Source organism: Dendrobates tinctorius, unplaced genomic scaffold, assembly GCF_039654945.1.
Source record: "Dendrobates tinctorius isolate UK_male_01 unplaced genomic scaffold, ASM3965494v1 ptg000083l, whole genome shotgun sequence".
Taxonomy (NCBI): Eukaryota; Metazoa; Chordata; class Amphibia; order Anura; family Dendrobatidae; genus Dendrobates; species Dendrobates tinctorius.
This window is the reverse complement of record NW_027361751.1, coordinates 5,268,725-5,282,480: the sequence shown is the minus strand read 5'-3', so window position 1 is coordinate 5,282,480 and position 13,756 is coordinate 5,268,725. Positions and strand designations below refer to the sequence as shown.

Genomic DNA, 13,756 nt, shown 5'->3' with positions numbered 1-13,756 from the left:
GAATAAAGACTGATTTTACAATTATAGTGCAATCACGGAGGTATACAAAGACGCTTGGTAGAACGCAGGAACAGGGTGAAATAGAGACATGGCGGCAGTTTAGGGGGGATAGGACAGCGGACAGGTTCCCTTTATTTTAAAAAAAAAACCACCTCTGTAATAACAATGATAAATGAGACAACCTTACCAGACTCCGCGTATGATCCCAAAATATTCCAAGAAGGCGTAAAGTCCTCATGCGCTAAGCACAGCATCATACTCCTGTCTAGAAAGGTTAAGTCTCGGGGAGTGACGTCAAACTTGTCCAGTATGGTCTGATGGCTGGAGGACGTAGGACGGTCACAATGGCTTTTTAGAGAGTACAATATGCTGCAGGCTTTATCCCTCACATAGGAGATGGATGAGGAAGCCACAATCACTGGAGAATACCCATGGGTGTGCATACAGACCGTCACACTGAGGGACTCGGCGCAATTGTGGCCTGGAAACAAACAAAAGAGAGAAAAAAGCTTTATGCTGAGATAATTAATAAGTCTATTGTCTATCTTGGTATATGATCAATCATGATGAGTTTCCCCATACTTTCTTGGGAATCATAAGGTCAAGTCTACATGAAGGCACATAGGAATGCAACAAAAATAATGTGCTGTCGATCAGCTGCAAAACCTGCATGTATTACATGTGAATTTTATCTGCATGTTTGCCCATAACAGAAAGAAAGGTCATATTTTAGGGACCCCTGCTTTGGGTCAGATCAGAGAATTATTACAATGAGAGAATAAAAACAGTCATGTATTACATGCTTAGCCATTAATCTGAACGGATACCATGTAATACTATATCAGCCGTGCAAGGCCACTATAGGGGGGCAAAGCATAGTGCCAGGGTAAAGAGGCGCCAAGCAGCTGATCAGCAGGGCGGCCTCACTGGCGAGTATAGAACCAACTCCTGCTTCTAAAAGTCATTCAGAACTATGAAAGGCCTCATTCATTGACTTTTTCTCCGCAGATTTTACATCTAATCCATATGGGGAGTCATAGATCTAAGACTTTCTGTAACAAGCGCATCTCCAGAGACATTTTAATTTAAAAAAAAAAAAAAAATTGTCAAAAGTGCAAAAAGTAGACTGGCCCTAGCATCCAGATAAAGCTGCTTGGCTGATGACTGTGGCACTAGCACAGAATTGATCATTTTCCTTACTGGCGAGAATGTCTTCTAACCTGGGAAAACGGAGCGCAGAGAGTTAGAGCTCAGGCGCTCAGCAAACGAAATGTGTCTGTGACTGGAGCCATTGTAAACAAAGTAAAACTCGGCGTCTTCCGGGAGATGGAAATCTTCCCCAAACTGTGCAAATACGGTCATCTGGCCCTGGAAAATAAGCACACAGTGAATCTTTATACACAGCTACAGCCCCAGATTTTCTACTAGTTAGAAACATGTTTGTGACGGGAAACACAGATTTTTATATGTTAACCCTAGATTTGTGCCAGGGACACCATGACACCTGGGGGCATAGGGGTCAATCTGCCCAGAAGTTCTACATTCCCCTATGCTTTCACACATTTCCTCTAGTTTTCTTGCACAGTGAAGCCTTAGCTGGGTTCATGGAGTTCCCAGCAGACAGGTCTGAGCCTGCGAGGTGTCCTGCTCTGTCAATGTAAATGGTCTATAGGCTCCATTAGATCAGAGATATATGTATTCCTTACACAGTAAAGTATATGAATATAGGTCAGCAAACTTCCATGGGAGTCTGAAAAACGCCATTTATAGAAGAATTACTGCACCCAATTTTTTATATTTATTCCGCAACCTCACTGCTCCAAAATGTCTTTTCTATTGTGGGAAGTACAGAGGTATGAATACAATTATGCATCTACATAGCAGTGTCCATAAAGTAATCACCAAGTGCCCACTAAGGAGTTAATTATAGTCTTCAACTCTACATGGACTGAAAAACTGCTCTGCCTGAATCACACAGCAGCGCAAATAGCCAAATGACACTCGGGGCTCCCTGATTACAAAACTTGGGCCCTGTGTTCTCAATAAATGGAGCAGAAGTATGCAGTCGCTAATGCTGCTCCCTTCCCTCAGTCTATGAGATTGATGGAGCCAATATCGTGATAGGCTCAGTCAGTCTTATAGACTTTACATAGGGTGCAAACTCGACCACCACTCCATTCCCACTGGGGACTCGGCAGCCCCAGTCTTGTGACCAGTGGGGCAAGTGAACCCCTATTCTGTGGATAAATGTTGTCATTGTGCCATAACTCTTAAATAACTAAGCTCTGTTCCCCTGGCTTTCAGTTGCACCAAAGTTGACAGCAGAATGACAATCACCAAGGTAGGAACTCTAAATAACCCCAATTTAAATGCGTGGGGTCTACAAAGCACCATTAGGATCCTTCCTATACCAGTACTGGAACTGCGCCATGGAGTCTCCCGTAGAAGCAGAGCGAAACGTGCGTCGGGGCAGAGGGACACCAGGGTGACCTCTACCAGCCCTATACTAGGTATGTAATGCCCTTTTAGTCCTTTAATTTGTTCACAAGTTTTTAGCAGGGCTGTGGAGTCGGTAAGCCAAACCTGCGACTCCGACTCCGACTCCTCAATTTCCCTTACACCGACTCAGACTCCAACTCCGACTCCGACTCCACGACTCCGACTCCCACATATATTGCTCATATTTAAGTGAAAAATGTATTGTAGTACAAAGTGAACCTCAGACATTTAATCATTTTTATGATCCAATAATCAAGATATTTAGATAGAACAGAATATATATTGGTGTACTACCCGGTTTTCATTCTTTTTGGTACAGATACGATATGGATAGACAGATATGGATAAATGGATAGATAGAGCAGATTTCTAATCTGCTTTTGCTATTGAAAACATTATCTATGAGCTCAAAAACCTTTCAGGTGATGCAGTTTTTGAAAAAGATGATCAGCTTTTGCAGCTGAAAAACATATCCTCAAAAAACACAGGAAAAACGCTGTGTGTGAATGTAGCCTTAGATCAGGAATATAACAGCCATTTATAGGACAATTCATAACTTTCCCAAACTCCTATGAAAAAATATTCAGCACATCCTGCATTGAATTACTGTACCCAATTTATTATATATTTTAGGAGTCGGAGTCGGTCCATTTTATACCGACTCCAACTCCGACTCCACCAAAATGAGCACCGACTCCACGACTCCGACTCCACAGCCCTGGTTTTTAGGTGTTGTGCATTTTGCGTCTAATAGCGGCTATCTACAGTATAGTTGGGACATTTTTGCCCCTATATATTTCATATATATGCATTTATGGCAGTATTTTGATCACAGTGGGTTAGATGGCACTATGACAACATGCTGTTATTTTGCTGCTATTACTGGCGTTTTTCACATGTTGGTTTTCATATTGTGCATTGCTAGTATTAATATTATTTGTGCATCTTTGTGATTAAATTGGATTCTACTATTTGGGGCTTGAGTACATCAGTGGGTTTTTTTGTTAGATACCCCAGGGCTTTGCAGTCCCTCTCTATTTTGATCTAGCCCCTTTCTTGTAATTATGTTTTTAATTGTCTTTACAAGAAAGATATTTTTATTCAGCAAGTGCCAATTTTTGGGACCATTTATTACATATCGGTTTCTATTAGTGTTATATCTTGTTATCTGTGGTACATGAATACTTATGAGATATGGGTTGTGTCAATTATTGTGACTAAATTCAGATTATATGTAGATGTTGGAGTACTGAATAGGGAATGGCACATGAATTTAGCACTGATAACTGTTCAGCCATGAACTTGTGTGCGAAAACAAAATGTTGCTATTACGTATTAAAGTGTTATTAAAAAAAGCTATACAATTAAGAATCCATCCATAATAACAAAACGAGTTATATTATTCTCACACAGGGGTGGTCCGGTCTTGGTCCGATGGGTGTTGGGGTCCGGCGCCTCCCATCTTCATACAATGCCGTCCTCTTCTTCAGGAAGGGAAGAAGAGGGCGGCATCGTATGAAGATGGGAGGCGCCGGATCGGACCACGACACCCATTGGACCGGGCACCGGGGTGAGTATAATGTAACTCTTTTTTCTTATCTTTCAGGTTACATCAGGGGCTTATCTGCAGCATTACAGAATGCTGTAGATAAGCCCCTGATGGCTGTGCCGGCAGCTCATAGTCCAAAAAAAGGGTGACAGATTCCCTTTAATGATACCAAACAGTCCCAAATAAGCAGCCTGTGGGTTAATAAATGGTCTGAATGGAGAGGTTTAGTCTCGCTAATAAAAGGGGCACATAAGAGTCGCATGCTGCTATGAGCTGCTCTGAAAACTTCAAAAGTTCTTTTCAGCAATTTGTTTTCTATGAGAAGCCATTTAGCAGGCGGTCTCTGTAGTCATTCTTCCACTAATTATATGAAACGTTAGATACCGGGGACGTGAAGGATGAAAAGAATACGACAACGACGCTGAATGATTTCATGTTGTCTCAAGTTTCTTGTAAACTTTATTTTCTTCATTGTAAACCTGTAGTTTTCTCAGCAGATGATCTCAGGTTTAGAGTTTTCTAACAATAAGAGCGCTCAGGTCTGTCCCAGTTACTCTGTTTGGTGACTTTAATCGCAGGATATCTATAGGATGCCATAAGTCTGCTTACAACACCTAGGACCCAAGGAAAGGGTTACCAGGCCTCATCACGTTTATAGACCATGCTAGCGAGCTCTCATCTGACCTGCGAACCAACGCCTTCACAATATAGGTGTAAGCGAGTGAAGTGATCGCTGTAGGACAATCCGGTCCCATACAATGCCGGTCATCTAGAACTAGGCAGCAAATTACATGACGAACAAACAAAACACTCGTTCGTTGGGTGAAATTAATTTTAAGCTTGTTTAAAAATCATGTCTCTCAACAGCCCAACATCTGCTGCTGAGAACAATGATACTCTATGAGCGCAGAATAATGGGGTATACAAGTATGGCCGGCCTGTCTAAACAAATAAACAACCACCACTCTGACTTCTATGTTGCAGATTGGCAGTCAAAGGCCTTGGGTCGGCCAGACTAGATGCAACCTTAGACCTAGGTTCACAGTATTTTCTGATGACGGCACATAAATCAGCCATCTGCTCAAATGGAGCAACACTACTCTGTGATGACCCTTCTAGATCTGTCTGCAGCTTTTAACAGTCATCCCAGTCCCCATCCTTTGGCACTGTAGACTTGTCCCTCTCCTGGAACTCTTCATACCTCACCAAAGGAAACATGTAAGGCCCCTTATACACATTAGGGTCACATTTGCCAAACACACCGATATTGTTAGAATTAATGTCACAGATGATGTCGGGGGAGAGAAGGACACAACATCTCCATTATCAGACTTCTAGTGTATGGGAAATGAGAGAGATAGGTGTCGGCCATACGGTGGGATGAGCACTTGTTTGAATGACAGTTCTCTATTGTGCTTGAGGTCCACTGTGAGAAAAGTGCAATACAAATGACTGTTTAGGGGACTTTAGTATCTTCCAGACAGACCTCTTTCTCACTCACTATGTCTCAGTTGGTGTCCATCAAGGAACTGAGAGCCTTCCTCTTCTCTAACTATTCCTCATGGCATCTTATCACTTTCAATACCACTTTTATAACGATGACCCTCATTTACAGATCAGCTAGCAAGAGATATTATCAGAATTAAAGGGGATATTCCCATTTCCAAGATCCTATACCAATAAGTAGTAGGAATAATAATAATAATATTAGCAAATACCACCAAATAGAAATGCAGTCTCATAGTGACCACCAATACAAAAGGTAAAGTGAATAGCATCCCCGACGGTCAGGATGCAGCTGTCGGCTGTACACTATAGCTGACAACTTGCCGCATTAATCACAATTGCTGTTGGCATCGACCATGTTGTTAAGCAACCCTTTCGATGCTGCCGTCAAAAGTGACTATGGCATCTACCGTGGCATGTAAAAGTTTTGGCACCCCTGGTCAAAATTACTGTTATTGTGAACAGTTATGCAAGTTGAAGATGAAATGATCTAGTTAAAAGATGTCACATTTCCGTTTTATTTTAGGGGAAAAAATATATAGTTTTTATTTGAAATATTACAAGAAGTAAAATGGGTCGAAAAATATGGCCTTCATGGAAGTCATCAGAAGAAAACCACTCCTCCGCCCTCCCCATAAAATTCTGCATCAGAAGCATGCAAAAGAACATCTAAACAAACCTAATGCTTTTTGGAAATAAGTCCTGTGGACTGATGAGGTTAAAATAGAACTCTTTGGCTACAATGATCAAATGTACAGTACAGACCAAAAGTTTGGACACACCTCATTCAAAGAGTTTTCTTTATTTTCATGACTATGAAAATTGTAGATTGACTCTGAAGGCATCAAAACTATGAATTACCACATGTGGAATTATATAATTAACAAAAAAGTGTGAAACAACTGAAAATATGTCTTATATTCTAGGGTCTTCAAAGTAGCCACCTTTCGCTTTGATTACTGCTTTGCACACTCTTGGCATTCTCTTGATGAGCTTCAAGAGGTAGTCACCGGAAACGGTCTTCCAACAGTCTTGAAGGAGTTCCCAGAGATGCTTAGCACTTGTTGACCCTTTTGCCTTCACTCTGCGGTCCAGCTCACCCCAAACCATCTCGATTGGGTTCAGGTCTGGTGACTGTGGAGGCCAGGTCATCTGGCGTAGCACCCCATCACTCTCCTTCTTGGTCAAATAGCCCTTACACAGCCTGGAGGTGTGTTTGGGGTCATTGTCCTGTTGAAAAATAAATGATAGTCCAACTAAACGCAAACCGGATGGAATAGCATGCCGCTGCAAGATGCTGTGGTAGCCATGCTGGTTCAGTATGCCTTCAATTTTGAATAAATCCCCAACAGTGTCACCAGCAAAGCACCCCCACACCATCACACCTCCTCTTCCATGCTTCACAGTGGGAACCAGGCATGTAGAGTCCATCCGTTCACCTTTATTGTGTCGCACAAAGACACGGTGGTTGAAACCAAAGATCTCAAATTTGGACTCATCAGACCAAAGCACAGATTTCCACTGGTCTGATTTCCATTCCTTGTGTTCTTTAGCCCAAACAAGTCTCTTCTGCTTGTTGCCTGTCCTTAGCAGTGGTTTCCTAGCAGCTATTTTACCATGAAGGCCTGCTGCACAAAGTCTCCTCTTAACAGTTGTTTTAGAGATGTGCCTGCTGCTAGAACTCTGTGTGGCATTGACCTGGTCTCTAATCTGAGCTGCTGTTAACCTGCAATTTCTGAGGCTGGTGACTCGGATGAACTTATCCTCCGCAGCAGAGGTGACTCTTGGTCTTCCTTTCCTGGGGCGGTCCTCATGGGAGCCAGTTTCTTTGTAGCGCTTTTTGCCACTGCACTTGGGGACACTTTCAAAGTTTCCCCAATTTTTCAGACTGACTGACCTTCATTTCTTAAAATAATGATGGCCACTCGTTTTTCTTTACTTAGCTGCTTTTTTCTTGCCATAATACAAATTCTAACAGTCTATTCAGTAGGACTATCAGCTGTGTATCCACCAGACTTCTGCACAACACAACTGATGGTGCCAACCCCATTTATAAGGCAAGAAATCCCACTTATTAAACCTGACAGGGCACACCTGTGAAGTGAAAATCATTTCCGGTGACTACCTCTTGAAGCTCATCAAGAGAATGCCAAGAGTGTGCAAAGCAGTAATCAAAGCAAAAGGTGGCTACTTTGAAGAACCTAGAATATAAGACATATTTTCAGTTGTTTCACACTTTTTTGTTAATTATATAATTCCACATGTGTAAATTCATAGTTTTGATGCTTTCAGAGTGAATCTACAATTTTCATAGTCATGAAAATAAAGAAAACTCTTTGAATGAGAAGGTGTGTCCAAACTTTTGGGCTGTACTGTATGTGTAGAGAAAAAAGGGCACACATTTTCAGGAAAAGAACATCTCGACAACCATTAATCATGAGGATGAATCAATGATGCTTTGGGGTTGTGATGCAGCCAATGGCTTGGGGAACAACACAGTTAGAGGGAAGAATGGATTCAATGAAATTTCAACAATTTCTTATTGCAAACATAACACCATCTGTATAAAAGCTGAAGTTGAAAAGAGGATGGCATCAACAAATGGCTAATAATCCTAAACAAACGTCAAAATCCACAATAGACTACCTCAAAAGGCACAAACTGAAAGTCTAATAATGGACCTCACAGTCCCCTGATCTGATCATCATTGATAATCTGAGGCTAGACCTCAAAATAGCAGTGCATGCAAGACGGCCCAGGAATCTCACAGAACTGGAAGAATTTCCAAGGAAGAACAATTGAAAATCCCTCAGACAAGAAGTGACAGACTCTTGGCTGGCTACAAAAAGCATTTACAAGCTGTGATATTTTCAAAAGGGGATGCTACTAGGTAATAACCATGCAGAGTGCCCAAACTTTGGCATTGGCCCAATTTCCATTTTTAAAATGTAAAAGTTGAAAATTTACTTTTTTTGCCTAAAATACAAATACTTTAGGCCTTTTAGAGATCATTTCATCTTCAACTTGCTTAAAGGTTCACAATAACAGTAATTTTGATCAGAGGTGCCCAAACTTTTATATGCCACAGTAAATGGTTAAAGTGTGTGTGGGGGGGGGTGCTGCCTCTTTAACCCCATAGAAACCATTAGCTCTACCCTGTCTTTAAAAACACCCCATAAACATTAGCCTAAAGTTGGCCAAACCTGCCGATATCGGTGGGTTCTGCTGACAGTCTAATATGCATGGGAGCGCCTGAGGCTCTTCCCCGACAAATGTCGGGGGAAAGAAAAAGGTAAAAAAAAAAATAATAATGTACAGTAGCCTGTTGGATTTCAAATGGCTGATCCTGTCAGTGGCTCTCTCATGGAGACCATTGAAGTTCTCAGCCGAGGTGAATATTCCTGTGTATGGGAGGAACGGGAGCAGAGACAGTCTCGGGGATGGAACATGTTACATACAGGGCATGTTTTCACTAAACACTGCATCCCCTGATAAGAGAATGTTTGGGTACTTGTGGGTGAGGGGCTCTGTGGCATTTTCAAGTGCTAGTAAAGTACCGTACACATGACCTTACATAAAACAGGTCTTTCTGGTCGGGTATCATCCATTTTTATGCTGCTATTCAGACTGTCTAAGTACCAGCAGGCTTAGTTCACACACAGCGTTTCTGCTGCGTTTCTGTGCAGAAAAGAAACTGCATTTTACAGCACCAGCAAAAGCTGAGATTTCAGAAATCTAAGGCACATGCTTTTTTCTTTCTTTTTTTTAAATTTGCAGCATGTCAAATCTTTCAGTGTTTTGTAACTTTTTTGCAGCATTTTTTCATACATAGAAAGCTTTTGCTGAATAAAACGAACCTTATTATACATGTCCTGTGGATAAATCACGTGTAAACCGCACCAAATAAGCAACATGTGAGTTTTGAGCACAATGTTTTAAATTTTCAGGAGAGCAGTTTATGACTGCAGAAAAAAAAGCTACCATATTTTTCAGACTATAAGACGCAGTTTTTTTCCTCCCAAAATGTGGAGGAAAATAGGGGGTGCGTCTTATAGTCCAGATGTACCGGCTCTGGCTGTGGTGGGGAGGTGAGGGAGTGGCAGAGCAGCGGGTCACAGGATGCAGGAGCCGGTGGCTCTGGCTAAAACCAGTGGCCGCTGCTAGAAAAATGAATATTCACTGCATTCCACGCCCATGGGCATGGAGGGCAATGAATACTCATTTATTTCTGGCATCCTGGTATGATTGGCTCCATTCCGTTGCTGGTATGATTGGTCCCATCCTTATTCTGGTATGATTTTCCCCATCCCGTTGCTGGTATGATTGGCCCTACCCTTATTCTGTATGATTGGCCCCACCCTAATTCTGGTATGATTGGTCCCATCCCGATCCTGGTATGATTGGTCCCATCCCGATCCTGGTATGATTGGCCCCATCCCGTTGCTGGTATGATTGGTACTACCCTTATTCTGTATGACTGGCCCCATCCCGTTGCTAGTGTGATTGGTCGTATCCTTATTCTGGTATGATTGACTCCATCCCCTTCCTGGTATGCATGGACCCATCAGAAAAGATATAAAAAAAGCAAACCATTACACTTACCTTCCTCCGCTCCCTTGCAGTGTCCTGCTCCGGTGCCAACAGCTGCTTAATGCTTGTAAGCAGCTCATGACAGGGACGTCATGCGCTGCTTGCAAACCGAAGGGCAGCTGCCGGAATACTCACCGGGACTGTTCATCGCAGAGAGCAGTAAGTATTCATTCCTCTTCAGTAGCACGCAATGTCTGCCACCGGCTTCCTGCAGCTGCTGGCGATCACGTGTGCCGATACTTAAGGCAAATGAATATTCTGAAAATTCATTTCTCTTAAGTATTGGAAGACGTTGCCACCAGCAGCTGCAGGAAGCCGGTGGCTGACACTGCGTGCCACTTAAGAGGATAGGGGATATTAAGTACAAAAGTGACCACATTTTTTGCTTCAGTCTTTTTTCCCAATTTTCTCCTCTAAAACCTAGGTGAGTCTTAGGGTAAGTGCACACGTTGCGGATTGTGCTGCGGATTTTTCCGCGCAAATTTAGCTAAATCCGAAGGTAAATCCGCAGGTCAAAAGACCTGCATTTTATCTGCGGATTAGCCTGTGGGTTTCCCCTGCGGTTTGACACCTGTACAATGGAGCAGGTGTGAAACCGCTGTGGATTCCGCACAAAGTATTGACATGTTGCGGATTGAAAACCGTAGCAAATCCATACGGAAAAATCCCCAGAATGTGCACAACGTTTTTCATTTTCCATAGAAAATAAAGGTACTGTACAACGCAAGCAGACACAGATGCGGATCCGCAGGGCCAAAAACGCTGCGGATCCACAGCAGAATCCGCACCGTGTGCACACACCCTTATGGTCCGGTGCGTTTTATAGTCCGAAAAATGCGGTAAGTGTGAATAAAGCCCAAATAATATATATACAGTACAGACCAAAAGTTTGGACACACCTTCTCATTCAGAGTTTTCTTTATTTTCATGACTATGAAAATAGTAGATTCACTCTGAAGGCATCAAAACTATGAATTTACACATGTGGAATTATATAATTAACCAAAAAGTGTGAAACAACTGAAAATATGTCTTATATTCTAGGTACTTCAAAGTAGCCACCTTTTGCTTTGATTACTGCTTTGCACACTCTTGGCATTCTCTTGATGAGCTTCAAGAGGTAGTCACCGGAAATGGTTTTCACTTCACAGGTGTGCCCTGTCAGGTTTAATAAGTGGGATTTCTTGCCTTATAAATGGGGTTGGCACCATCAGTTGTGTTGTGCAGAAGTCTGGTGGATACACAGCTGATAGTCCTACTGTATAGACTGTTAGAATTTGTATTATGGCAAGAAAAAAGCAGCTAAGTAAAGAAAAACGAGTGGCCATCATTACTTTAAGAAATGAAGGTCAGTCAGTCCGAAAAATTGGAAAAACTTTTGAAAGTGTCCCCAAGTGCAGTGGCAAACACCATTAAGCGCTACAAAGAAACTGGCTCCCATGAGGACCGCCCCAGGAAAGGAAGACCAAGAGTCACCTCTGCTGCAGAGGATAAGTTCATCCGAGACACCAGCCTCAGAAATCGCAGGTTAACAGCAGCTCAGATTAGAGACCAGGTCAATGCCACACAGAGTTCTAGCAGCAGACACATCTCTACAACAACTGTTAAGAGGAGACTTTGTGCAGCAGACCTTTATGGTAAAATAGCTGCTAGGAAACCACTGCTAAGGACAGGCAACAAGCAGAAGAGACTTGTTTGGGCTAAAGAACACAAGGAATGGACATTAGACCAGTGGAAATCTGTGCTTTGGTCTGATGAGTCCAAATATGAGATCTTTGGTTCCAACCACCGTGTCTTTGTGCGACGCAGAAAAGGTGAATGGATGGACTCCACATGCCTGGTTCCCACCATGAAGCATGGAGGAGGAGGTATGATGGTGTGGGGGTGCTTTGCTGGTGACACTGTTGGGGATTTATTCAAAATTGAAGGCATACTGAACCAGCATGGCTACCACAGCATCTTGCAGCGGCATGCTATTCCATCCGGTTTGCGTTTAGTTGGACTATCATTTATTTTTCAACAGGACAATGACCCCAAACACACCTCCAGGCTGTGTAAGGGCTATTTGACCAAGAAGGAGAGTGATGGGGTGCTACGCCAGATGACCTGGCCTCCACAGTCACCAGACCTGAACCCTATCGAGATGGTTTGGGGTGAGCTGGACCACAGAGTGAAGGCAAAAGGGCCAACAAGTGCTAAGCATCTCTGGGAACTCCTTCAAGACTGTTGGAAGACCATTTCCGGTGACTACCTCTTGAAGCTCATCAAGAGAATGCCAAGAGTGTGCAAAGCAGTAATCAAAGCAAAAGGTGGCTACTTTGACGAACCTAGAATATAAGACATATTTTCAGTTGTTTCACACTTTTTGGTTAAGTATATAATTCCACATGTGTTAATTCATAGTTTTGATGCCTTCAGAGTGAATCTACAAGTTCCACAGTCAAGAAAACCCTTTGAATGAGGTGTGTCCAAACTTTTGGTCTGTACTGTATATATATATATATATATATATATATATATATATATATATATATATATATATATATATATATATATATATATACACTTTGTTGATACAGCCAAATAAAACTAAACTTTGGTGTCCCCACTTAGTTTTCTTTCTCTCACATCCCTGGGCAGTAAAGTGTCATAATCCATTCTTACAGAGGTCTCGGCAGCGCTGAATACGTGGGTACTTACATAGAGCGGCACTTCTGTTTGGCTCAGCTCCATCTCTGCAACTGAAAAGATATGAAAATGGGAAGAGTCACAAAACCATTATCTGACCAGAAGAGAAAAAACTGACATGTTCAAATAACTGTGTGCTCCGACAACAATAGGCCAGGTAGATCTGTTACATTTTTCCTCTTCCTCAAACACTGCACCCAAACAGGCCTATTCAACAGTAAGGTGTGTATTTCTCCAGGCCACTGCTAATCTCATCTAGTTCTCGGTGTCACGCATGGGGCTGCTACATAGACACACAACTCAGCAGAACTCGGTAACAGTATATCCAAGCTCCAGCCTCGTGCTTACAGAACGAAAAGTAAGACTGTGACTTTTATATTCCACATGATGGACGGCGATTGAGTTTTCCAGCACATCACCATCCTAAAAGAAGCATGCGAGAGACAATTTAATCCATAAAGCTGCAAAATAATTTCTTCCTATGGGTCAAGTTTAATTTTATTTTTTGACCTAAATTTTATATTTTTATGATTTTGAGATAACAAGCAAATTTTGCTTGCGAAATAGCCGTTTCGCGCACGCATTATAACACAACTGCAATACAACTAACGCAGGAAAAAAGGCCATATCCCATCCTAACGCCGGATTTACAAGTCAGCCTTTTTATGGCTCCTCTTTTACAACGTCCATCTTTATCAGCGTTAGATCTGATGTCGCTATTAAACGGCAGCATACAAGGCAATCGAGTGTCGTTCAATGGCTTGTCTAAGCAGGTCACCCAGAACTGCAATGTGCACAGAACGGTCATTAATATGAGCATTGCGTGCCTATAGAATATCAGGTTACTGGGAACCGAGCACAATGTGCTGCAGATAACACTGATTTTTAAGCCTGCGCCAAAATCATTTTCAGTCCTGTTTAGAT

General features: G+C 42.3%; 1 protein-coding gene across 3 annotated transcripts in view; it reads right to left on the bottom strand.

Annotated features, from left to right (window-relative positions):
• Positions 1 to 13,756, bottom strand: part of ARHGEF28 (Rho guanine nucleotide exchange factor 28) — a 305,341-nt gene that overhangs the window by 198,845 nt on the left and 92,740 nt on the right. For all 3 annotated transcript variants that reach the window (XM_073584069.1, XM_073584071.1, XM_073584070.1), the window contains exons 2-4: positions 12,845 to 12,885; positions 1,221 to 1,368; positions 188 to 481 (exon numbers count right to left, since the gene is read on the bottom strand). In XM_073584069.1, coding sequence (XP_073440170.1) covers positions 188 to 481; positions 1,221 to 1,368; positions 12,845 to 12,877 — 475 coding nt within the window. In that variant the 5' untranslated portion in view covers positions 12,878 to 12,885. The remainder of the gene's footprint in view (positions 1 to 187; positions 482 to 1,220; positions 1,369 to 12,844; positions 12,886 to 13,756) is intronic.